Genomic DNA, 25690 nt, shown 5'->3' with positions numbered 1-25690 from the left:
CAAATCTAGGTACAATGTTATATTATTTTGACCACATTCTTGGCAGTGGCTGTTGGAAGGGGAAAGGCTTCCACCCAGCTAGAAAGGTAACCTATAATCACTAGTAAATACTTTAGTCTTCCTACTTTGGGAATTTATGTGAAATCTACTTGAATGCTCTGAAATGGTCTTAGTCCAGGAGGTTTTCCTCCTGTGACCTGTTTTCTAATTACCTCTTTGTTTATCCTTTGACAAGTTACACAATTTCCACATACTTGTTTAGTGAGGATATAAATCCCAATACACCCACAATTCTTAAGGGTTGCATCACACAGACTCTGGGGTCCCCAGTGACTCCCTTTGTGTAATACAGATATCAGTTCTCTCATCAGGGGTTTACTTCTCATTTCTCTCCCATCAGAAAGCACCCATTTCCCATCTTCAGTTTGAGGCACCCCTATACTTATTCTTCCTTCTCCTCTCTGGTAAACTGGGGCCTTAATACTACCTTAGAGATGTCTGGTATCAGACTAGTCTAATTTCTTCCTCCAGGGAGGCTTGCCTAGCACCTTCATCTCCAAGCCTGTTTCCTACAGCTTCTATAGTGTTCCCTTTCTGATGATCATTTACATGAACTATGGCTACCTCTGCTAGAAGCAGAGGCTTTCTAAAACCTGTTTGACCAGTTCCCCATGTACCAATTCTTTTCCTCTGCTATTTACCAGGCCCCAATCTGTCCAGATTTTTCCAAGAATGTGTACTACCCCACAGGCACATTTTGAATCAGTATATATAGTGCCTTTTTGGCCTTCAGGGAGATTTAGGGCCTGGTTAAGAGCACAAAATCCTCAGGTTTGGGCTGACCAGCATTAGTCAGCCTACTTTTCTCACATAATGAGTGTTTATTTCCATAAAAGACAGCATAACCATTATATCCCTTGCCATCTATCACTCGGGATGACCCATCTACAAACAGCCTTATTCCATCACGTAGTAGAGCTTTCCTAAGAACTGGTCTAACTTTGGATTGGTATTCTATGATACCTAAGCAGTGACGGTCTGATGTCTCTTTGTTCTGGTCTCCCTTCCCTAGGAAACTGGCTGGATTCAGGCAAGTATCAGTTGCTACAACCAAATCATATTTTTCTAGTAATATGGCTTCATATTTTAGAATCTGAGAATCCACTAACCATCTCTTAGCTTTTTGATTTAATATATTCCTGACCTGGTGTGGGGTGTTTACTATTAGAGCCCCATTAAAGGTTAGCTTTCAATTCTCTACCAGCGTGGCTGTAGCAGCCACTGCTTGCACACATTCAGGTCACCCCTGAAAGACAGGACTGAGAAATTTGGAGACAAAAGCAACAGGTTGCCTCTTCCCTTCCCAGATTTGAGTAAGCAGCCCAAGGGCCATGCCCTGGCCTACTGTTACAAACAGATGGAATGGTTTCTCTAAAGATGGGAAGGTCAGGACTGCAGTGAGGGTCTACTTTTTGTAAATTCATTTATTATACTTTAAGTTTTGGGATACGTGTGCAGAACATGCAGGTTTGTTACATAGGTATAAATGCACCAGGGTGGTTTGCTGCATCCATCACCCAGTCATCTATATTAGGTATTTCTCCCAATGCTCTCCTTCCCCAATCCCTTTACCCCATGCTGTCCCTCTGCTAGCCCCTCACCACCCAACAGGCCCCAAGTGTGATGTTCCCCTCCCTGTATCCATGTGTTCTCATTGTTTAACACCCACTTATGAGTGAGAACATGCAGTGTTTGGTTTTCTGTTCTTGTGTCAGTTTGCTGCGAATGATGGTTTCCAGTTTCATCCATGTCCCTGCAAAGGACATGAACTCATCCTTTTTATGGCTGCATAGTATTCCATGGTGTATATGTGCCACATTTTCTTTATAGAGTCTATCACTGATGGGCATTTGAGTTGGTTTCAAGTCTTTGCTATTGTGAACAGTGCCACAATAAACATACGTGTGCATGTGTCTTTATAATAGAATGATTTATAGTCCTTTGGGTATATACTGAGTAGTGGGATTACTGGGTCAAATGGTATTTCTATTTCTAGATCCTTGAGGAATCACCACACTGTCTTCCACTATGGTTGAATTAATAATTTACACTCCAACCAACAGTGTAAAAGTGTTCCTATTTCTCCACATCCTCTCCAGCATTGGTTATCTCCTGATTTTTTAATGATCACCATCCTAATTGGCATAAGATGGTATCTCAATGTGATTTTAATTTGCATTTCTCTAATGACCAGTGATGATGAGCTTTTTTTCATGTTTGTTGGCTGCATAAATGTCTTCTTTTGAAAAGTGTCTGTTCATATCCTTCGCCCACTTTTTGATGGGGTTGTTTTTTCCTTGTAAATTTGTTAAGTTCTTTGTAGATTCTGGATATTAGCCCTTTGTCAGACGGGTAGATTGCAAAAAAAAAAAAAATTCCCATTCTGTTGGTTGCCAATTCACTCTAATGATAGTTTATTTTGCTGTGCAGAAGCTCTTAAGTTGAATTAGATCCCATTTGTCTATTCTGACTTTTGTTGCCATTGTTTTTGGTGTTTTAGTCATGAAGTCCTTGCCCATGCCTATGTTCTGAATGGTACTGTCTAGGTTTTCTTCTAAGGTTTTTATGGTGTTAGGTCTTATGTTTTAATCTTTAATCCATCTGGAGTTAATTTTTGTAAAAGGTGTAAGGAAGGGATCCAGTTTCAGCTTTCTGCATATGGCTAACCAGTTTTCCCCATACCATTTTAAGACAAAAACCACATGATTATCTCAATAGATGCAGAGAAGTCCTTCAACGAAATTCAACAGCCCTTTATGCTAAAACTCTCAATAAACTAGTTATCAATGGAATGTATCTCAAAATAATAAGAGCTATTTATGACAAGCCCACAGCCAATATCATACTGAATGGGCAAAAATTGGAAGCATTACCTTTGAAAACTGGCACAAGACAAGTATGCCCTCTCTCACCAATCCTATTCAACATAGTATTAGAAGTTCTGGCCAAGGCAATCAGGCAAGAAAAAGAAATAAATGATATTCAGTTAGGAAAAAAGGAAGTCAAATTGTCTCTATTTGCAGATGATATGACTGTATATTTAGAAGACCCCATCATCTCAGCCCAAAATCTCCTTAAGCTGATAAGCAACTTCAGCAAAGTATCAGGATACAAAATCAATGTGCAGAAATCACAAGCATTCCTATACACCAATAACAGACAAACAGCCAAATCATGAGTGACATCCATTCACAATTGCTACAAAGAGAATTAAATACCTAGTAATACAACTAACAAGGGATATGAAGAACCTCTTCAAGGAAAACTACAAACCACTTCTCAAGGAAATAAGAGAGGACCCAAACATAAGAAAAAAAATTTCATGCTCATGGTTAGGAAGAATCAATATTGTGAAAATGTCCATACTGCCCAAAGTAATTTATAGATTCAATACTATCCCCATCAAGCTACCATTGACTTTCTTCACAGAATTGGGGGGGAAAAAACACCTTAAACTTCATATGGAACCAAAAAAAGAGCCTACATAGCCAAGACAATTCTAAGCAAAACAAAAACAAAAAACAAAACAAAGCTAGAGGCATCACGCTACCAGACTTCAAACTATACTACAAGGCTACAGTAATCAAAACAGCATGGTACTGGTACCAAAACAGAGATATAGACCAATGGACAGAACAGAGGCCTCAGAAATAACACCACACATCTACGGCCATCTGATCTTTGACAAACCTGACAAAAACAAGCAATGTGGAAAGGATTCCCTATTTATTTAATACGAGGACCTGCTTTAGCATTTTTACTGCCTGAATTTCCTCTGGGGACCATTGCCAGGCATCAGGTTCCTCTTCTAGTAACTTAAGGTATGGAATTTTTGTCTTTTAAGCATATGAGTCAATCCATAATCTACAGAAGCCAGTTAAACTGAAAAATTTTTGGAGTTTTCTCTTTGTCTTAGGCAAAGGCAAACCCATTATTCCCAATATTCTCTCTGTGCTTATTATCCACTTCCCTTCTCTAATCAGGTGTCCTAAATATTTAACTTTTTTCTACAAACTGCAATTTGTTCTTAGAGACTCGCAATCCCCTTTCTCATAGGAAATTAAGCAAGCTTATGCTGGTTTCTGATACTTTGGCCTTCCTTTCCCAAGAAAGTAAAAGTTCATCTACATATTGTAACAACTGGGTTCCCCTGGAAGGTTGGAATTCCTCCAGGACTTTTTCTAAGATTTGACCAAAAAAGTTTGCGGCTTCCATGAAATCTTGTGGCAGCATAGTCCAGTGGTACGGCTGTTTTCTCCCAGTTATAGATTTTCTTATTTCTTTTTTTGCCTATAAACATCCAATTACTCCAGCACCACTTGTTGAAAATGCTATCCTTCCTCCACTTAATGACTTTTGAATCTTTGTCAAAAATCAGCTGGGGATATTTGTGTGGGTCTAGGTTATTGTTGTCTATTTCACTGATCTATGCGTCTATCTCTCTGCCATTACCATACTGTCTTAATTACCCTGGCATATAATGAGTATTATATTTGGCTAGTGATATAATTTGCCTGTGTCCCACCCACATCTCATCTGAATTGTAGTTCCCATAATCCCCATATGTTGAAAGAAGAAACAGATGGAGATACTTGAATCATTGGGGCAGGTTCCCCCATCCTGTTCTTGATAAGTTCTTTACAACAGGCTTTCCCCTTCACTCAGCTCTCATTCTTCTCCTTCCTGCTGCCAGGTGAAGGACATATTTGATTCCCATTCCACGATGATTGTAAGTTTTTGAGGTCCCCACCACCAGCTATGCTGAACTGTGAGTAAATTAAACTTCTTTCCTTTATAAATTACCTGGTCTCAGGTATGTCTTTATTAGCAGCATAAAAACAAACTAATACAAGTAAAATGATCCCTCCCACTTAATTCCTCCTTTTCAGAAATATTGTAGCCATTCTGATTTGTTTTTCCAAATAAATTTTGAATAATCTTGCCTGTATATCAAGAAACAAAAAACCTCGTTGGGTTTTAATAGAAATTGTGTTAAACCTGTATATCAATTTAGGGATCATTAAGTCTTCTTGTCCAGGTACATGGTCATTTATTTAGATCTCTGATTTCTTTCATCGGCGTTTTGTTGTTTTCAGCATGAGTCCTGTACGTGCACTGTCAGATTTACACCTACGAAGTTTTTATTTTAAGCAATTATCAATGGTCTTTTGTTTTGTTTTGAGAGAATCTTGCTCTGTCACCCAGACTGGAGTGCAGTGGTGTGATCTCAGCTCAATGCAACCTCCACCTCCTCGGTTCTCCTGCCTCAGCCTCCTGAATAGCTGGGACTACAGGCGTGGGCCACCACGCCTGGCTAATTTTTGTAATTTTAGTAGAGATGAGGTTTCACCATATAGATCAGGCTGCTCTCGAACTCCTGACACCAGGTAATCCACCCATCTCAGCCACCCAAAATGCTAGGATTACAAGCATGAGCCACTGCACCTGGCCCAATGGTATATTTTGAATTTTGGTTTCCATGTGTTCATTGCTAGTACATAAAAGTACAATCGACTTTTGTCTATTATTTTATATTCTGAGACCCTGCTGCATTCATTTTTTAGTTCTAGAAATTATGCAGATTCCTTAGGACTTTTTAACCATGTTTTTCATTTCATTTTCTAAAAGTTCATTCATTCAAAAAATTGTTAGATTCGGCTATAATCCCAGCACTTTGGGAAGCCAAGGTGGCAGGATCATTTGAGGTCAGGAGTTCAAGACCAGCCTGGCCAACATGGTGAAACTCTGTCTCTACTAAAAATACAAAAATTAGCCAGGTGTGGTGGTAGGTGCCTGTAATTCCAGCTCCTCAGGAGACTGAGGCAGAATGGCTTGAACCTGGGAGGCAGAGGTTGCATTGAGCTGAGATCACCTGCTGCACTCTAGCCTGGGCAACAGAGCAAGACTCCATCTCACAAAAAAAAAAAAAAGGAAAAAAATTGTTAGATTGTTTACTCTAGTGTTCTAACTGCTAAATAAAACTAAGAAAATTAAGGGGTTTTTTTACCTCATGAAGCTTAGATTCTAGAGGACAGAAAAAGGCTGTACACATATAGTAAATGAAGAGAATGGGAGGAAAAGACATAAGAGTAATTTTAGGGCCTTAAAGTCAATAGTAGCCATTTAAATTTTAAGATGAGAAATACTGGAAGATTTAAAATAGGCTAGTAAGGCTGCTCTGCCTATGAAGTAGCCATTCTTTTATTCCTTTACTTTCTTAATAAACTTGCTTTAACTCTACACTGTGAAAAACATTAAATGAAATAGTGTCATGAGATTAGCTTGGTATCCACTTTAAGTCATTAAAAAATATACATATCAAAGTGGTTGGAGTCTGTTTTTCTCTACAGCTTAAAAAAAAGTATATGAACATAAATTTCAGAAAGTCAGGGATTATTTGTAATTACTTCATATGATGATTTATTGATCACAGTCCTCTCTAACCTATGCAATCGATTTTCTTTTGATTCTATAAGGCGATATAAACTTCCTAGGGAAAATCTAACCTCATAATAATGTTATTGCAGTTGGCCAACTCTAACCACTGCTTTTGGAACTGCCTTTCCTCTTTGCTTATCACAAACATACACACACACACTTTTCATCTAATAGTATGATGGAAATAATAAAGATTCTAGAGTCAGACTTTAGCATTTTTTTAACCTCTCATGGCTTCAGTACCGTATCTATAAAATGCAGCTATTGATATCTACTTCCAAACCATGCTTTGAGAACTAAGGATAAAGTATAATATATTGAATTCCAGGCACACAGAGGTTGCTCAGTAAATGAACATTCCCTATCCTGTGCTTTTTCTCTTTCATCCTCACCACTCAGCTCCCATTCTCAGATCTAAGACATTTGTAAAACCATGTAATTAGCAACTGAGACCTTAGACTAAATCTTTATACAAAATTTTAAAGCCCATTACAATGGGGCCCACTAATCCAATGATTAGTGGCATGACTCACTGCAACAAAACCTTCCACAGACTTCTGAAAAGATTTTAAAATATTAAAAAGGAACATGGTATTATTATAGAATTTTTAGCTATGCTATAAAATAAAGTTGGCCACTTGCAATTGAAATCTTATAAACATAAAAGAGCGTATTATATACACAACTTTTTTTAACCAGTGGGGAACCAGGTCTATTATGACATTATGCAATTTATATTATATGGACAGAAAACTAATAGCATGATGTTCTCAGACAAATTATTTTGTTAACATTCAATTTTTCAAGACCTAATATCAACAGAAAGAAGAAAATGTTATAGACAAATCAAAATAATCTGTCAACTTTTAAATTAACCAATTTTTTTTTTTGTCTGCTTTGGAATAATCACTCCACTGCTACTATTCAGCAATCTTCATTCATTCTGTTAGTTTCTTAGCACAAAGACCAATTCCAAATCTCCGCTCCATCTCAAATCCACGATCCTTCTTAATGCTTAATTCCTTAATATTTTATTTTCTGTATTATTTTTGTCTTCCACTGTGGCACTATTCCCAGTAAAAACAAACATCTCTGTACCTTCCCCTCCTGCCTACTGGATAAAGGAAAGTTCCAAAATCATTCCGGTCTCTAGCATGACTGATAGATCAATTACCTCAATTCTCTTTTATCTTCAGTATCTTCCTGTAAAACAACTTGGTCTTAAGTTCCCTTTTACTCAGCTCCTGTCTCCTCTAAACTGCTCTTCTTAAGGCTACCATAATCAACGTGTTAAATATATTACCGTAATCATGTTTGTAACTTGGTTAAAAAAAAAAAAAAAAAACACTTCTTAGCAAATTGAAATAACAGAATTTTGCTCATTTTTCTACTGGACATTTTAAATGATCTATTTCTTTAAATTGTGTCTGTATTATAGGGCCTTAATGTATAATTTCACAACTATATTAACCAAGCCTGAAGGGGGGTAGAGTTAGGCAATATTTTCCAATATAAAGACTTCTGATTAAAGTTTAAATTCTTATTGTGAATCTTTGGAATTTGGCATGAAAGACAACAAGCATGATGACTGCATCTGTTCTTTCCTACTGCAAACCATCTTCAGTGTCAACATATGCATTAAGTTTTGTGGTATTTATTTCCACCTGGTTTTCTGTTTTCAAAGTAGTTTTGTGGTATTTATTTCCACCTGGTTTTCTGTTTTCAAAGTACTCATGTATGACACAGGCATAAAAAGACTTTGATACTAATATGCCGTTTTTCTTACTCTCCTCACATTTTTTTGGACAGCTTATGATTTTCCATATGATACAAAAGCTCACGAACTGGGTCTTTGCTACAGGCCTGCTACTGATACTGATGATCGCTAAATGGTAGGTATGCCATCGGTATCGCTCTTACTTTAATATCGTCGCATTTAGGTGCGCAAGCGCAACTCTAGATGAATTGAGCCAGGGCAAAGACTTCTCAATCCGAATTTTGAGTTGTCCTTACTTTTCCCCCAAATGCTCTTTTCCTCGGATTTCACATCAATAGCACTTTCTCGAATTTTCACGAGTAACCTGACCCAGGCGGAACCGACGGAAACTAGCCGGCGAGAATTCTACAGTCGCAGCCATCTGAGTAGCGTCCACCCAAGGACGCTCCGCGCGGAAGACCGCCTGTGACTCGACACACTCTACAGTGACGCGGAAGTGCCGCACGTGCGCGGCGGGGCGGGAAGGAGGGTCCGAGCGCCGGGGAAAGGGAATCAGAGTCCGGACAGAGGTGAAGGAGCAGGAAGAGAGGGAGGAAAAGAGGGGCGGTCCTTTCCGGAGGTCCCTAGGTCCTTCACTTCCTGTTTGCCGGCACTTCAAAATCCGGGTCAGAGGGTGTCGCTTCGTTTTCTTCTCCCCGGCTGATCCCGGCACTCTCCGTGACAGCGCCTCCTGACTCAGCCTAGGGCCGGCTTCTTCTCACGACCTGCCGGAGCCTGGACGCCCACACCTGACTCGGAACCCGGAGGCGCGCGTCCTCCACCCACCGGCTCGCAGCCCCGGTCCCTGAGCGCCCGCCAACGCCGCCGAGGGGGCCCGGGCTGGCTCCTCCGCGCTGATGCTAAGAGGGATCGAGGGCCCGGGGTGGCGGCGGAGTACGGGCCTCTGGCGCCTTAGGCCGGCCGCAGGTGTCGGTTCTTACTCTCTCTAGGCTCGCCAGCTCCCGCTCTGGCTTGGATGGGTCTCCCTGCCCCATAAATGTGGCTGCTGAGGCGGCGGTGGCGGTGGCCCGTCACGCTGCTGCTGCGGCGCTCCAAGTTCACCTCCGCCCCGCCGCTCTCCTGCCCCACCTTGGGGCTGCCGCCACCGGCTCCTTATCCCCCGGCCCTGGCCTTGCAGCGTGGCGACGATGGACAAGATCCTGGAGGGCCTGGTGAGTTCTTCGCATCCCCTGCCCCTCAAGCGGGTGATTGTGCGGAAGGTGGTGGAATCGGCGGAGCACTGGCTAGACAAGGCACAGTGCGAGGCCATGTTTGACCTGACGACCCGGCTCATCCTGGAGGGCCAGGACCCTTTCCAGCGGCAGGTGGGGCACCAGGTGCTGGAGGCCTACGCACGATACCACCGGCCAGAGTTCGAGTCCTTCTTCAACAAGACCTTCGTGTTGAGCCTCCTTCAGCAGGGCTACCACTCTCTGGACAGGAAGGACGTAGCCATCCTGGACTACATTCACAACGGCCTGAAGCTAATTATGAGCTGTCCGTCGGTGCTGGATCTCTTCAGCCTCCTGCAGGTAGAGGTGTTACGGATGGTGTGTGAGAGGCCGGAGCCGCAGCTCTGTGCCCGACTAAGCGACCTTCTGACCGACTTCGTGCAATGCATCCCCAAGGGGAAATTGTCCATCACCTTCTGTCAGCAGCTGGTTCGAACGATAAGCCACTTCCAGTGCGTGTCCACGCAGGAGAGAGAGCTGCGGGAATATGTCTCCCAGGTGACAAAAGTGAGTAACTTGCTGCAGAACATCTGGAAGGCCGAGCCTGCCACCCTGCTGCCTTCCCTGCAAGAAGTTTTTGCAAGCATCTCTTCCACAGGTAAGGGTCATTATCTTTCAGAATATCTCATAAAAATTCAGTATATGTCACTCTTGCACACATGTATTCACACCATGTTTGCCTTCTGCCCTGAAAACATTCTTAAGGGTGAGCAAATCCTAATACCCTTATCCCAAATTTATTTATTTATTTGTTTGTTTATTTTTGAGATGAAGTTTCGCTCTTGTTACCCAGGCTGGAGTGCAATGGCGCGATCTCGGCTCACCGCAAACTCCGCCTCCTGGGTTCAGGCAATTCTCCTGCCTCAGCCTCCTGAGTAGCTGGGATTACAGGCACGCGCCACCATGCCCAGCTAATTTTTGTATTTTTAGTAGAGATGGTGTTTCACCTTGTTGACCAGGATGGTCTCGATCTCTTGACCTCATGATCCACCCGCCTCAGCCTCCCAACCCAAATTTATTAACATTCACTGCCTTATTCAGGATGTCACTTCGTACTTTAAAAACAGGCAGTGTTCCCATTTTAAAGTTTGAGAACGTCCAGGTCCAAGACCTTTGGCAGTAAACAAGTTGCTTAATTACCCAGCCTCTGCTCAAGTTATTTGGAATGCTTTGAGGTTGACAGCTACTGCAGAAAGCTTCCATTCATTAGTGACTAATGGTAGCATGATGTTTACCATAGTATTTGTTGTACGTGTCTCTCGTATTTTGTAATGAGTTTGCCCCCATTTTTTTATTCCCTTATTTTCGAATTAATGGATTATGCAGTTTGTTTTATCGCTGGATTATCCAGTTAACTATGAAGTTTTTAAATACTGGTAATCCAGTATCTAGTAGACAAAGGAGGGATACAGGTAGAAGGAGGGAAGGAATAGTACGAGGATTTAAATATTTGTTTTTGTGCCCATGAACTGTATCCTCAGAAAGCAGAGGAGGGTCACGTGATACTTGCCTAGAAAACACTTTCTCGCCAAGAAATTGTACCAGTACCTCTACATTCCTTGCTCTGTCGTGGGCCTTTCAAGTCTGTAGGTTGTGAGATAATAGATTCAAAACCATGTTCATTTCCGCTCTACTTGGTACAAGCATTCTGCCTCATTTATACCACCAATGGGGACTGTCTGGCTGTTCAAAATTGAACTTGTGAGGGACGTGTCCTCTTTTTATCTTAAGAACCAGAAGTAAAGGTAGAGTTTCAACAAACGTCCTATGTTCTGATGAATTTAATATATTTATGAAAGAATTACAAACGATGTATTTGCAGTGTCTGAGTTGCTTTCTTTTTTCTTACTGTAATTTTACGTCTATTGCCTATGTTGTCATGACAGTTAGGTTCCCCCAAAATTTTTTCAACTGTAGCAGGAAAGGTGCCTATTTGCTTAATTTGTATATAGTTCAAGCAAAGTCCCCCCAAAGGTCACCTTAATTTCTACTTTAAGAGATTTTTAAAATCTTCCTTAAAGCAGTGAAATGATTAAGTTTCAAGTTATTTTGGAGGGTTTGAAGTGGGAATTGAAATGATACTTTATATTTCTTTATATTTCCTTTCTGATAATTGGTTTACAAGCGAATATTTTAGCGCACAATAACGCAATAAATTGTGAAAAATTAACTTATTGACTAACCATGGCAAAATATTTCAATATTCTGTCTATAGTATGAGTGATCATTTCTGTTCACGCTTAATCTTTCATTCCTGTAATTTAACATTGCTTGTAATTAGAGTCTACCCATGAGGGTATAGCATAACTCCTTCCTAATTAACGCCTTTGCAGCAATTCCTGTTTTTTTGGAAAGTGTTGTTCTTTTTAAATACTTGAACCTTCTTGCCATGTTCCCTTTTCTTTTTTGAAAAAACAGATGCATCATTTGAACCTTCTGTAGCATTGGCAAGCCTTGTGCAGCATATTCCTCTTCAGATGATTACAGTTCTCATCAGGAGCCTTACTACAGATCCAAATGTAAAAGATGCAAGTATGACCCAAGCCCTTTGCAGGTACTTCTTCATGCCACTATTAATGGTAATTGTAGATTTGGGAAGAGGAAATATTTTGTATTTTGTGAGTAATAAAAAACTTATGAATGTTTAAAAGTAAAATCATGGAATCACATGTATAAAGATTCTCCAAATAGATTGGAACTGTTTACCTGATAGTGTTTATAGGCATTCCAATAATTCACAAATCTATTTTCAATTCAGCTTTTTTAATTCCCAAAATATACATGCATATACACATATTATACACTCAGAAGTTGGTTAGGTTATCATTATATAGTATAACTAATTTCTTTGCTCATCATTGTTTCCTGCAACCTATTTCTTCTGCATTTTTTTCCCCCCTTCTTTCTTTCATCTTTTCTTTCTTTCTTTTGTAAGTATATACTTTACTTTCTCTTTCAACCAGGCACAATGGGTAATACACTCTTTGCCTGTTTGAATTTTTTTTCTTTCTCAGTTTTAAATAGATGATTTTGCAAGATACAGAATTCTAACTTGATAGCCGTTTTTTCTTTGCATTTTAAAAATAATACTGTGTTACCTTTGGGCATCTGTTGTTGCTGGTGGGAAGTCAACTGTCAATCTGATTGTTACTCCTTTGTGAGTAGTCAGTTTTTCTGCAAACTTTTACGTTCTCTTTATCTTTAATGTTTTATAGTTTTATTCTTATAGTTCTAGGTATAATCTTATTTGCCCTTCTCAGCACTTTGTCACTTTTATGTAGTCATTCATTCATTTATTCAAACCATACTTATTGAGTACTTACCATGAGTGCCAGGCAGTGTTCAAAACGTCCTCAAACAAACTGATAAAAATATCTGCCTTTATGGGCTTGCGTTCTAGTTGGGGAGGCAGACAGTAATTTAATAACACACTTCTTTGATTCCAACATGCCTTCTAATTTCAAAGATATTTAAATGTAGAAATGCCCAGTCATTCGTGTCCTAGTTAAATTGGCATGACTTTTCTTGCCTTAGTGGTACATAAGCTAATTATGCATCTTAAAATTGATTTTGTTTTAGATTTGATTAAATATGACAAGTAAAATAATTTAGTATGTTAGTGATACATGCTTGGAAAAAAAGAAGACAAAAAGAGTGATAAGAGTAGTCAGGAAGGGGGATAGATTGTGGGGAAGTGGTTTGCAATTTTAAATAAGATGGATGAAGAAGGCTTCACTGAGGTGACCATGAAGTGAAGACATGAAGGATGTGAAGAAGTAAACCTGTGGATATCTGAGGGGAAGAATATCAATACTATTTTATAGTTCATTAATTTTCTCCTCAAAGATGCTCATCTGTGGAGCTTAGTTAGTGAGTTTATTTCAATTACTATTTTTTTCTAATTGAGGTTTTTGTGTCTACCTGTTAATACTTGCCAATTTCTGTGTTTTAATTCTTTTCCTGTGTGTGTGTATATTAAGCAAATTTAAATACAATATAAGGATTTGGACAAAATGGTTTCTGTGCCCTGTTATAAAATTATAATCATAAGGTGACATATAAACTGAGGTATTCAGATTGAGTTCTCAGCTCCATTTGTACTAATTTCACTCTTTGTAACATAAACTCTAGGGACTTTGATTTTTCTCCACCTTTTCCCCCTTTTTGCTTCATTGTTTAAAAAGGTCTTCCTCTTCTAGCATTTCTTCTTTCTTTTGTGTTCTTTCAATTGTGTTCTTAAACATAATTGAATCAATTTATCTGTAACTTTTACTTCCAATTTCGTATTGTTCATTCCCTCTTTGACTTTCAGAGATTTGTCAAAGTACTTGGTATGTTTGAGAAAATGTTGTGTAAATGTTTTTCCTGTTATGTGACCTCTACCCCCATTGCTTTTAATTTATGATGATCCCCTTGCTGTATTTGGCAATCTGTATTTTTATTCTCATCTCTTTGATATCTTCATATTCATTGTTCTTGAAATTCTTGTCTCTGACACCATACTATTAGGAATTTCTTTCTATATCCTTTTTATTTTCTTCCTTCCCATTATTATCATCCCTTTATCAGTTCTCATCTATATGTGGTTAACTTCCAAGTCTTTATGTAAAGTTCTCATTGTTCTTTTAAGAAACTATTATCTTGTTCATCTCCTCATAACGAAACTCCTTCTATGCCCTATTTAGCAGCAACATGCTTTTGTCAGTGTGACTATAACAGCAATAAAGTCTCTTTCTCTTTGGAATGAATGTTTTATAACTTATATTTCCTCCTGGTAAAGCAGATTCAGAAAATTATAGATTTTATAGCTGGAAGTGAAATTGGAGATTTAGTTAGTCCATCACTGTCATTGCATAGGGTCATAGTAGCAGATTTTCTTTACATGACATAAATTATTTAATACTCACCACAGTCTTTTGAAATCAGTACTGTTATTGGCCCCATCTCATAGTTGAGGAAACTGAGAGGTTAAATAATGTACCTAATCTCATTCAGATAATAAACAGTGAATTCTGTATTTGAACTTAGAGTTACGATATAGTCACCAATGAAGAAACAAACCAGAGTAGTCAAGTTTGTCACTTAGGGCCACTCGCTTAAAGGCAGAACTTATCTTCATGGACTGATGTTGGTTTTTATTTTTTTCCCTTTTTTTTACTTAAGTTGACACTAATCCTAGATATCTGGTCACGAACCTATAAGCAATTTTCAATTCCATCCTTTCTTTTATTCCCTTTGATTAACATAATTAATAAGTCCTTTGGATTATTTCTTTAGGACATTTATTAAAATGACACTTATTCTATCCCCATTACCTTGAAGAAATCAGGCTTTCCTCTCTGCATAGTTTTTTAGTTGGTCTTTTTGCTAGCTGTGGCTGACTTTTCTTCTCTCAGTCATCTGGACTCCTGATTTTTGTCTTCTAATCAAGACATTGTAGTAACTTCCACTGCCAAGTTGAATGCAAATTCCACTTCTTAGCATTTAGTCATCTTAATTTTCCAGTCTCTTCAAAAAAGTCATAGTACCCAATTTAGGATTTTTTTTTTCCAAGATGTATTTGGAAAATAATTTGTACCTATTTGTTTCTATGGGGAGTTGTGACTCAGTTTTTGTATTACATTTCCAGTGTTTCCTGTGTGAACCTATTTACCCATAATCTACATGAAGTAATTACTCTTATATAGAAAATGTAACTGAAAGGGATAGTGATAATTGTTTTTACCATACTCCTCCCACTTTATACCTCCACGTGCACTATACTTTCCCAAACATAGCAGTGATCATGTTTCACAGTCATTTTCCATAATCCATAGAAATGCAAATGCAAATACCATACCAGGACCAAACAGATAATATTAAAATACAAAATAGGCCAGGTATAAGTGAAATGATAGGGAATGGGATACATAAATACCTTCTAAAAGAGAAAACTGATCATCAACTCCAGTTGTTCATTGATGTGAGGAAATTGGAATCCAGTCTTGTTTGATGTGATTTTTCAAAAGAAGCCTGAAATCTAGTTTTCTGTGTGAAATTTCCCAATGTTTAAAACGTTGAGACAAATATAAGGGAAGGCTGCCTATAGCCCACAAGCTGTCATGTATAAGTGGAAATTGATTTTATTCTCCATAAATTATGATTAAACCAATCTTGTTATCTTTCATAATTTTGCCAGTTTCTATTATGGTTTTAAAGTTGCCATATTTTCCTTTAGCTATATAAAGAAATAGTTTCATTTATTTAATAAATTTACGTTCTTACTCAGTGCCAGGCACTGTGCTAAGTGCTGGGAAATGCCTTACATATCTAAAGATATGTAAGAGATTACTGCTCTCAAGCTCGCAGTCTAATGGAGGAGACAGATCTTGGGTGTATATGAATGGTAGGTATATAGTTAAATGTTATTTAAATAGTAGGATATTAAATCAGTATACCAGGGTTAAAAGAAAGTGTCCTGAGAGTTAAATTAATAATCACTGATACATGGTAGATAAGATTCCTATAGTTAGCCGTAAAAATAGCTCATCCTACAGTGCCTGCCTGTACTGGAGAAGAAACAGACATGGGCAAGTCCAGTCAAATTGAAACAGAACTGGAATATAATTAAAATGTAGCAAAAAAAAAAAAAAAAAATGCATTCTATGCTGGCAGAGTTTAGTTTAAATGCCCATACTATTATTTGATAATCGTGTGATTGTTGACAAATTTCCTAACTTTTCTTTCCATTTTAAGGACCGAAACCATATGTTACTGTTATATTTTCAGCACCAAATGCAGTACCTGCTATATAATACACAAATATTTATTTCATGAATGCTTTCTGACTTAGTCTGTTTGGGCTACTATAACAAAATACCTTAGATTGGGTTATTTATGAACAATAGAAATGTATTTCCCACAGTTCTGGAGGCTGGGAAATCCAAGGTCAAGGTGCCTGCAGATCTGGTATCTGGTGAGGGCCTGTTCCTTTAGATGGAGCTTTCTATGTGTCTTCAAATGGCAGAAAGAGCAGGGGTGCCCCCTTCAGCTTCTAATCCCACTCACCAATCACCTGACAAAGCCCCACCTCTTAATACCAACACATTGGGGATTAGATTTTAACTGATGAATTTTGGAGGGACACAAACATTCAGACCATAGCAGCTTTTGATTTGTGTACCATCTGATAGGAAGTTTATTTATGGGTGGTCAGGAGATTGGCGTACATAAAATAAGGTAAAGAATAAAAGCTTATGAGATGGAAAGACAGAAATGGAGAAGATGAGAAAAAGGCTGACCGAGTAGTGAAGGACAATGAAAAGCCATGGCCAAGTGGAATTTTTGTACTTTCTGTGCTCTAACCCTTTCTCAGTACTCTCCTTAGACTGAGCTAAAGGGGATTCTGGCCTTGAGACCTGTATTCTGGCAAGCCCTGTTGCCTCTACTCTGACAGTGACTTCCCATGAGGCAAAGAATCCACAGAGCCAAGATTTGGTCATGCATGCCCTGCCTCTAGATTACATCTTTTTTTTGTCCGTATTTACATATATATATTCACATGATTTTCTTTTAAACTAAAATGTTTTTTTATAAAAACTACTGGTATTTTTTTTTTTCATCTTAATTTAACAGTTTCTCAGCTCTTTCTATTTTAGACTCCTCATGGATAGATCCTGTACATCTATCTTATTATTTAAAACTTTATTTAGTTTCCATAGTATCAATACCATAGTATCTTCAGCCATTTCCTTATTGACAATCATTTAAGTTGTTTGCAGTTTTTCTATATTATAAACAATGCTACAGTGAATACCCTTGGTACACAAATGCAAGTGTGTCTCTGCTTTGCTACTCTGTATAAGTAGAATGACCACAAGGTTTTATGACAACCACCCCCACAATAGTTAGAAGATGTGAAACAGCTGTCAAGGACTACTTTAATGACTTGTAACCATCATTGTTGGAAAAGGCCAGAAAAACAAGAAAGGAAGTAAAATTTGTGTAGAGAATGGAGGGAATATGCACATAACTTATAGTTAACATGGATTTGGACTTTGGGACTACTCTTAATATTTGAATGGACCTTTTAATCTTAAAAGCGAAAACCTTAATAAAAATAACATTCTAGTGTTAATGTAGATAGTTATATATAACACAAGTGTTGTGAAAATAACCGTATCAATGAAGATGTCAGTCCTTTGACCAGGCGCAGTGGCTCATGCCTGTAATCCCAGCACTTTAGGCGGCCAAGGTGGGCAGATCACTTGCAGCCTGGATTTCAAGACCAGCTCAGGCAACCCCCTTGGTGAAACCCCATCTCAGAAAATACAAAAATTAGCCAGATGTGGTGATGCACATCTGTGTAGTCCTAGCTACTCAGGTGGCTGAGGAGAGAGGGTCGCTTGAGCCTAGGGAGGTGGACATTGCACTGAGCCAAAGTGATGCCTCTACATTCCAATCTGAGTAATAGAGCAAGACCATGTCTCAAAAAAAAAAAAAAAAGATGTCAGTCGTTTAACACAGTAGTTTTTATTTTAGTGATGTATTTATGTCCTTAGTATTTATATTTGCATTTTGTACAATCAAGGTATTTATTTATCGACACATGTATTAACATTTGATGGGAAAGAGGCATTCACAATGAGTATTTCCAGTGTTAGAGATTAATTCATTTAATCTTCACAACAGTCCTATAAAATAAGCATGTTTATCTATAATTTAAAGGCAAAGAAACAGACATAGAGAGGTTAAAAAGCCTGTTTAGGTATTTAAGGTCCCCTATCAAATAAATGGTGAATTGAGATTTTTAAACCAGTCACTCTGGCTTCAAAAACTCATTTTTCCCTCTTCTTTTTTCTTAGTGTATAATCCTAAAAATACGATTACTAGGTCAAAGCATATGAACATTTGCCTCAGTTGCTTTCTTTTTTCTTTTTTTTTTAAGAAACGGAGTCTCACTCTGTTGCCCAGGCTGGAGTGCAATGGCAGGATCTCCGCTCACTGCAATCTCCACCTCCCGGGTTCAAGCCATTCTCCTGCCTCAGCCTCCTGGGTAGCTGAAATTATAGGCACATGCCACCATGCCTGGCTAATTTTTGTATTTTTAGTAGAGATGGGATTTCACCATGTTGGCCAGGCTGGTCTCAAACTTCTGACCTCAGGTGATCTACCCCTCTTGGCCTCCCAAAGTGCTGGGATTGCAGGCATGAGCCACTACACCTGGCCTTCAGTTGCTTTCTGAAAGCAATTCTACCAATCTTCATTGTGGTAGAGATCTAACTTTGGGGAGTGTCTCTGTCAAATCCCATATTGCTTTTTTTTTTCCCATTAATTTGGTTTGATATTCAAGAAAAGCACTCATTAGTGCAAAATGAGGCCAGTACAGTATTTATAGACTTAATGCTCTTTTATATATTTGAAGTTTCTTTTTGTTGTCTTTAGATAGTAGGATTTTGAAAATGCTGAAGATACCTCTTTCACAATTCAAAATAAAGTCTTTTTTAACAGTCTAATTGATATAATACTGTACTCACCAGGAAAGAGGAATCTTGATTCATATTCATATGTCTTAGTTCAGGTTACATTTCAGCTGCTCTTTTTAGAGTAAATTTGCCTAATAAATTATTTATATAAGTTGAGCATCCCAAATTTGAAATGTTCAAAAATCCAGTACTTTTTGAGTGCTGACATGATGTTTGAAGGAAATGCTCATTGGAACATTTCAGATTTCAAATATTTGGATTTGAAATGCCCAGCCAGTTAAGTATATCATGCAAATAACTGAAAATCCAAACCACTTCTGATTTCAAACATTTCAGTTAAGGAATATTCATCCTGTGCCACTATATAGCATAAATTTTAAGTTTTGTATTTATGCAAAATAATTTATCAGAAATTATTTTTATGGAAATATGTTGAATATGAGAAATTATCAGTTTACAAGATTGGAAACTCCATTTAACAAGCACCTGTTACACTCATTTCTACATCTTGGTCAGTGCTTTTCACCAGCAAATTCAGTAAATATTTATTCACAAAGTGAGTGGCTGTCTACTGTAACTTTTGTTATCTCTAACTAAATAAAAATATTTTCAATACTGATTGTTTTGCTTTCCTTCAATTTCAGAATGATTGACTGGCTGTCCTGGCCATTGGCTCAGCATGTGGATACATGGGTAATTGCACTCTTGAAAGGACTGGCAGCTGTCCAGAAGTTTACTATTTTGATAGATGTTACTTTGTTGAAAATAGAACTGGTAAGTGGGAGTATGGAAATCTGTTAGAATATATGGACTCATGAAAGTCAATATTTTTATCTTTGGGTGATATCCTTGAAAGCATCTAATTTTGACTATGTTATTGTTTTTTGTTTTGTCTAACAGGTTTGAATAGGCTTTAGAAATTTTTTTAAATGTCATTTAAGTGTAAGTAATTAGGCTGGGCATTGTGGCTCATGCCTGTAATCCCAGCACTTTGGGAGGCCGAGGTAGGCAGATCACTTGAGGCCATGAGTTCAAGAACACCCTGGCCAACATGGCAAAACCCCATCTCTACTAAAAATACAAAAATCAGCTGGGCATGATGCATGTCAGTAGTCCCAGCTACTTGGGAGGCTGAAGCATGAGAATCACTTGAACCTGGGAGGCAGAGGTTCCAGAGAGCCAAGATAGCACCACTGTACTCCAGCCTGGATGACAGAGCAAGACTCTGTCTCAAAAAAAAAGTAATTAAAACAGTTTTTTTATTTTCAAATATCCAATGCAAAAACATTCTTTCCATCATCACTTGAATCCAACTAATCAAGCTTTTACCACTATTACTCTACCAATGCTTTCCAGTGTTGCTAAACTCAAGAGTCATTTCTCAGGCCTCTTCTCATTTGACCTGTCAGCAATATTTGACATAGTCAGTCACCCCCTCTTGTTTCCAGAACATTATACTCTTGATTTTTGTCGTCCTTTACAGGCATATTAGTCTCGTGTACTTACTCTTTCTACCTTTTAGAATACCTTACAATTCAGTCTTTGGTCCATTTTCTTAATAGTGAATAATCACAGCATAGGTGTTCCATGGCTTTAAATAACATCCATAATTTGATGACTGCCAGATTTATAATTTTAGTCACCCTTGAACTCCATATTCATGTGTCCATCTGTCTTTACATGGATCTCAGATTCACTTTATCCACAATCTTACTCATGATTTTTCTCTCCCAGATTGGTCTTACCCGTCTTAATAATGACTACTCTATACTTTCACTTGCTCAGGCCAAAAACCCTGAAGCTATTCTTACCTTTTTTTAATTCTCTCTTAGCCCATATCCTACAAATTCTACTGACACCACCTTTATAATTTATCTAGAATCCTACCACCCTGATCCAACATCAACATCTCTTGCTGCAAGGTTGCAGCAGCCTTCCTACGCCTGTCCTTGGTCCCCTATACTTGTCACACAGGTCCTATGTGTTTTGGCCCACTTCTTCGCTAATCCCATCTCCCACTGTTCTTCTTGGTCTCTTGCTTCGTCTGTAGCACATCAGCCTGAAGGCCTCAGGGCCTTTGCAATCCTGTTTGCCCTGCCTATAATGCTCTTGTCCCAGATATTTGCCAGGCTTATTCACTCCCTTCATTTTTATAGTTAGATACCACTTTTTTCATGAGCCATTTATTGAATGCTGTATAAAACAGCAGATCTTTTTGCTACATAGCATTCCATTTATCATACCCTGCTTTAAATTTGTTGATAATACTTACCACCATGTGTTACTTTTTATTGTTTCTACCTACCCTCTAGATGATAAACTGTAAGATAGAGATTTTTTTTTTTTGATCAACTGTTGTAGCACTAGTTCCTAGAAGTAGGACGAGTAATAGTATGTGCTTAAGAAATATTTGTGGGTTGATTTGAATGAATGCTTGACTAGGGAGCCTTGTAAACATAGTCTGACAAAGTTTTATTTAATTGGAGAGTTTTAACAATTGGTTAGGCCAGTTACGTTCCCCTTGATCTCTGTTGCATTGTTATTTCCTAACTTCATCCTTCTCCCAAAGTTTAATACCATAAATTATGAAAGAACTTTCCAGAAAGGGGACATTCATATAAATAATTTTTAGCCCTAGAAAAATAAACACTGTTAGATTAATGATTTTTCTACAAACTCTTAAGATGATGTCTTGTCTTATTTTGAAGGTTTTTAATCGACTTTGGTTTCCTCTTGTGAGACCTGGTGCTCTTGCAGTTCTTTCTCACATGCTGCTTAGCTTTCAGCATTCTCCAGAGGCGTTCCACTTGGTAAGTTATGACATAAGCTTTCTATTTAGTTTAATACTGAGTCACATTTTTACATACTGAAAATATTGCAGGTTAGTCCTAAATCTGTTTTCATATTGCTCTATGATTTCCTAGAAAATTGAAATTGTGAGATTTCTCTCCAAGGAATATATTTTTGTGTCTCCTTCAAACTACTCCACTTGCAACAACTACCAGTAGTTGAGAGTTACTGTTCACATGGGAGATGTCACTGATGGATGTCTGTTGCACATATGAGCAGTATAGAAGCATTCAAATGATTGAAAACCACTGCTTTAGAATTTCAAAAGCATGAAAACACACCCAGTCTTTGGTTTTACAGCCTCAGTATTCAGGCTTTTCATTTACTCTCAGCCTGCATCCTACAAATCCTGTTGACACTATCTTTAAAATATATCTAGAATCCTACCACTTTAAGCCAGCTGAATCATTGGCTTTGATTTGATTTCAATTATTTGATTATCAGTTACTACAGTTGGGAAATGACAAGTTGTTATTTTGGTCAACTGTCCATTTACCACTCTAAGGCATCATAGGAAAGTAATGCCTTTGTACGGTTGCTTACTTTTTCCAAAGTCTAATCCTGTTTTATAGGACTACAAACTCATTGTCAGTAAACCCACAGTGGAAAAATCTTAGGAATACTGACTCACCATAAACTTCAGAGAAGACTGATGAAGTTCAGAATTCCAGTTGTTTATTTTTAGCTAGAATATATTCACATAGGTTGCTCAGTGCCTCATTTCTACTGAAGGAAAATCCACAGGCTTTGTAGTAAGTAAACCTTACTAGCAAGTAATTATATTATACATTACCACTTAGGGTGAGTGATCCTACAGTTAATTGCCCTAATTCTGGTGAGTTTAAATCATCAAGCAATAACCTTATATATGTGTATAATATAAACGAAACTCAAACTTGAACTAAGATAGCAGGTGTACTAGCAAAGTCTTCCAAGAAAAAAAAATATCAATTATTTGTCCTTGTCTCCAGGCACAATCAAGTGTAAGACATTTGAGAAAAGGCTTTGTTTTCCACATTTCTTTTTTTTTTTTTTTTACTTTTATTTTAGATTCAGGGATACATGTGAAGGTTTGTTACATGGGTAAACATAGGTAAACTCATGTCACATGGGTTTGGTGTACAGATTATTGCATCAACCAGTTATTAGTACCCAGTTGTTATCTTTTCTGCCCCTCTTCCTCCTCCCACTCTCCACCCTCAAGTAGACCTTAATGTCTATTGTCTCCTCTTTTGTGTTCATGAGTTCTCACCATTTAGCTCCCACTTACAAGTGAGAGCTTGGGGTATTTGGTTTTCTGTTCCTACGTTAGTTTGCTAAGGATAATAGTCTCCACCTCCATCCTTGTCTGCAAAAGACATGATCTCATTATTATGGCTGCATAGTATTCCATGGTATATATGTACCTCATTTTCTTTATCCAGTCTGTCACTGATGGGCATTTAGATTGATTCCATGTCTTTGCTATCATGTATAATGCTACAGTGAACATTTGCATGCATGTATCTTTATGGTAGAATGATTTATATTCTTCTCCGTGTATACCCAGTAATAGGATTGCTGGGTTGAATGATAGTTCTGCTTTTAGCTCTTTGAAGAATCACCATACTGCTTTCTATAATGGTTAAATTTTATACTCCCACCAAATGTATAGGTGTTCCCTTTTTTCTGAACCTCACCAGCATGTCTTCTTTTTTGACTTTTTAATGATTGTCATTCTAATATGAGATGGTAGCTCATTGTGGTTTTGAGTTGCATTTCTCTGCTGATCAGTGATATTGAGCTTTTTTTTCATAAGCTTGTTGGCTGCATGTATGTCTTTTGAAAACTGTCTGTTCGTGTCCTTTTCCCACTTTTTAATGGGGTTGTTATTCTCTTGTAAATTTGTTTAAGTTCCTCATAGATGCTGGATATTAGACCTTTGTCAGATGTATACTTTACAAGTATTTTCTCGCATTCCATAGGTTGTCTGTTCACTCTGTTGATAGTTTATTTTGCTGTATGGAAGCTCTTAAGTTTAATTATATCCCATTTGTCAATTTTTGCTTTTGTTATCTTTGTCATGAAATCTTTGCCCGTTTCTATATCCAGAATGGTACTGCCTAGGTTGTCTTCCAGGATTTTTAGAGTTTTTGGTTTTACGTTTAAGTCTTATCCTTGATATAATGAGCATCAATATAAAAATCCTCAACTTGCAAACCAAATCCAGCAGCACATCAAAAAGCTAATCCACAGTGATCAAGTAGGCTTCATCCCTGGGATGCAAGATTAGTTTAACATACACAAATCAATCACATAAACAGAACTAAAGACAAAAACCACATGATTATATCAATGGATGCAGAAAAGGCTTCCAGTAACATTCAGAATCTCTTCATGTTAAATACTTTCAATAAACTAGGTATTAGAGAAACATATCTTAAAATAATAAGAGCCATCTGTGACAAGCCCACAACCAACATTGTACTCAGTGGACAAAAGCTGGAAGCATTCCCCTTGAAAACCAGCACAAGACAAGGATGCTCTCTTTCACCACTCCTATTCAATATAGTATTGGAAGTTCTAGCCAGAGCAGCAAGGCAAGAGAAAGCAATACAGAGCATCCAGATAGGAAGAGAAGAAATTGGACTATTTGTAGATAACATGTTTCTATCTCTAGAAAACCCCAAGATGTTCTACAAATAGCACAAAAGCTCCTTCAGCTGATAAACAACTTCAGCAAAGTCTCAGGATACAAAGTTAATGTACAAAAATCACTAACATTCCTATACACCAACAGCAGCCAAGCAGAGAGCCAAATCAGGAAGGCAATCCCATTAACAATTCCCACAGAAAGAATAAAATATTTAGGAATACAGCTAACCAGGGAAATGAAAGATCTCTGCAATGAGAAAGACAAAATAATACTCAAAGAAATCAAGAAGACACAAACAAATGGAAAAACATCCCATGCTTATGGATAGGAAGAATCAATATCATTAAAATGGCCATACTGCCCAAAGCTATGTATATATTTTATTCTCTTCCTATCAAACCACCAATGACATTCTTCACAGAATAGAAAAAACTATTTTAAAATTCACTGGAACCAAAAAAGAACCTGAATAGCCAAGGCAATCCTAAACAAAACGAACAAAGCTGGAGCCATCACATTACCCACTTCAAATTATCCTACAAGGTTGCAGTAATTAAAATAGTGGTACTGGTACAAAAACAGATACATAGACCAATGTAACAAAATAGAGAGCCCACAAACAAGGCTGTGCACCTATGACCATCTGATCATGACAAAGCTGACAAAAACAAGCAATGAGCAAAAGGCTCCATCTTCAATAAATGGTGCTGGGAAAACTGGGTAGCCACATGAAGAAGATTGAAGCTGGACCCCTTCCTTACACCATGTACAAAAATCAACTCAAGATGTTTTTTAAATTTCTAGGAAGGAGATTCTCTGACTTAACTTTATTATTCATTCTAATGTTTATTGTCCACATTGAAGATACTCCTTTTTCTAGTAGTGGGAAATGTGGTAGTTAAATCACCTATAACTCCAAATAACTCATTAAATGACTTGGGCTTAGGAATTGCTAAGTATGAGGAATAATCTGGAATCAGCATCATCATAATTTCTTATATGTTAAGAATATTAGGGCAAACCAAGATTTATGTTAGAATTTGTGGTGTTATGGGTCAGTTTGCTTTTCTAATGCATTTTACCCAGTGAAAAAAATTTATTTTAAACAGACACTATGGCAGATAGTAATAATGGAGAAAGAAAAAAATCAAAGCTTCTAATTAAATAAGTTTTATACAGTCCCTTAAAAAGTTTAGTATTATAATGTCAAGAAACATTTAGGTTCACTTATTCAAAAAAATATCAACTTTCTTAT

General features: G+C 37.8%; 2 protein-coding genes across 3 annotated transcripts in view; one reads left to right on the top strand and one right to left on the bottom strand.

Annotated features, from left to right (window-relative positions):
- The window catches only part of LOC144581682 (uncharacterized), a 316803-nt gene extending 307554 nt beyond the window's left edge, over positions 1–9249 (bottom strand). The window contains exons 1-2 of the mRNA XM_078366066.1: positions 9153–9249; positions 8512–8968 (exon numbers count right to left, since the gene is read on the bottom strand). Coding sequence (XP_078222192.1) covers positions 8547–8968; positions 9153–9249 — 519 coding nt within the window. The 3' untranslated portion in view covers positions 8512–8546. The remainder of the gene's footprint in view (positions 1–8511; positions 8969–9152) is intronic.
- The window catches only part of USP38 (ubiquitin specific peptidase 38), a 41032-nt gene continuing 24240 nt past the window's right edge, over positions 8899–25690 (top strand). The window contains exons 1-4 of one of the 2 annotated variants that reach the window (XM_008992662.5): positions 8899–10084; positions 11905–12040; positions 19595–19724; positions 21659–21760. In XM_008992662.5, the coding sequence (XP_008990910.1) occupies positions 9403–10084; positions 11905–12040; positions 19595–19724; positions 21659–21760 (1050 nt within the window). In that variant the 5' untranslated portion in view covers positions 8899–9402. The remainder of the gene's footprint in view (positions 10085–11904; positions 12041–19594; positions 19725–21658; positions 21761–25690) is intronic. The other variant, XM_035292908.3, reaches the window with a different exon arrangement.

This window comes from Callithrix jacchus, chromosome 3 (assembly GCF_049354715.1).
Source record: "Callithrix jacchus isolate 240 chromosome 3, calJac240_pri, whole genome shotgun sequence".
Lineage (NCBI taxonomy): Eukaryota > Metazoa > Chordata > Mammalia > Primates > Cebidae > Callithrix > Callithrix jacchus.
The sequence above is the reverse complement of the archived record's forward strand: the minus strand, read 5'-3'. Positions and strand labels throughout refer to the sequence as shown.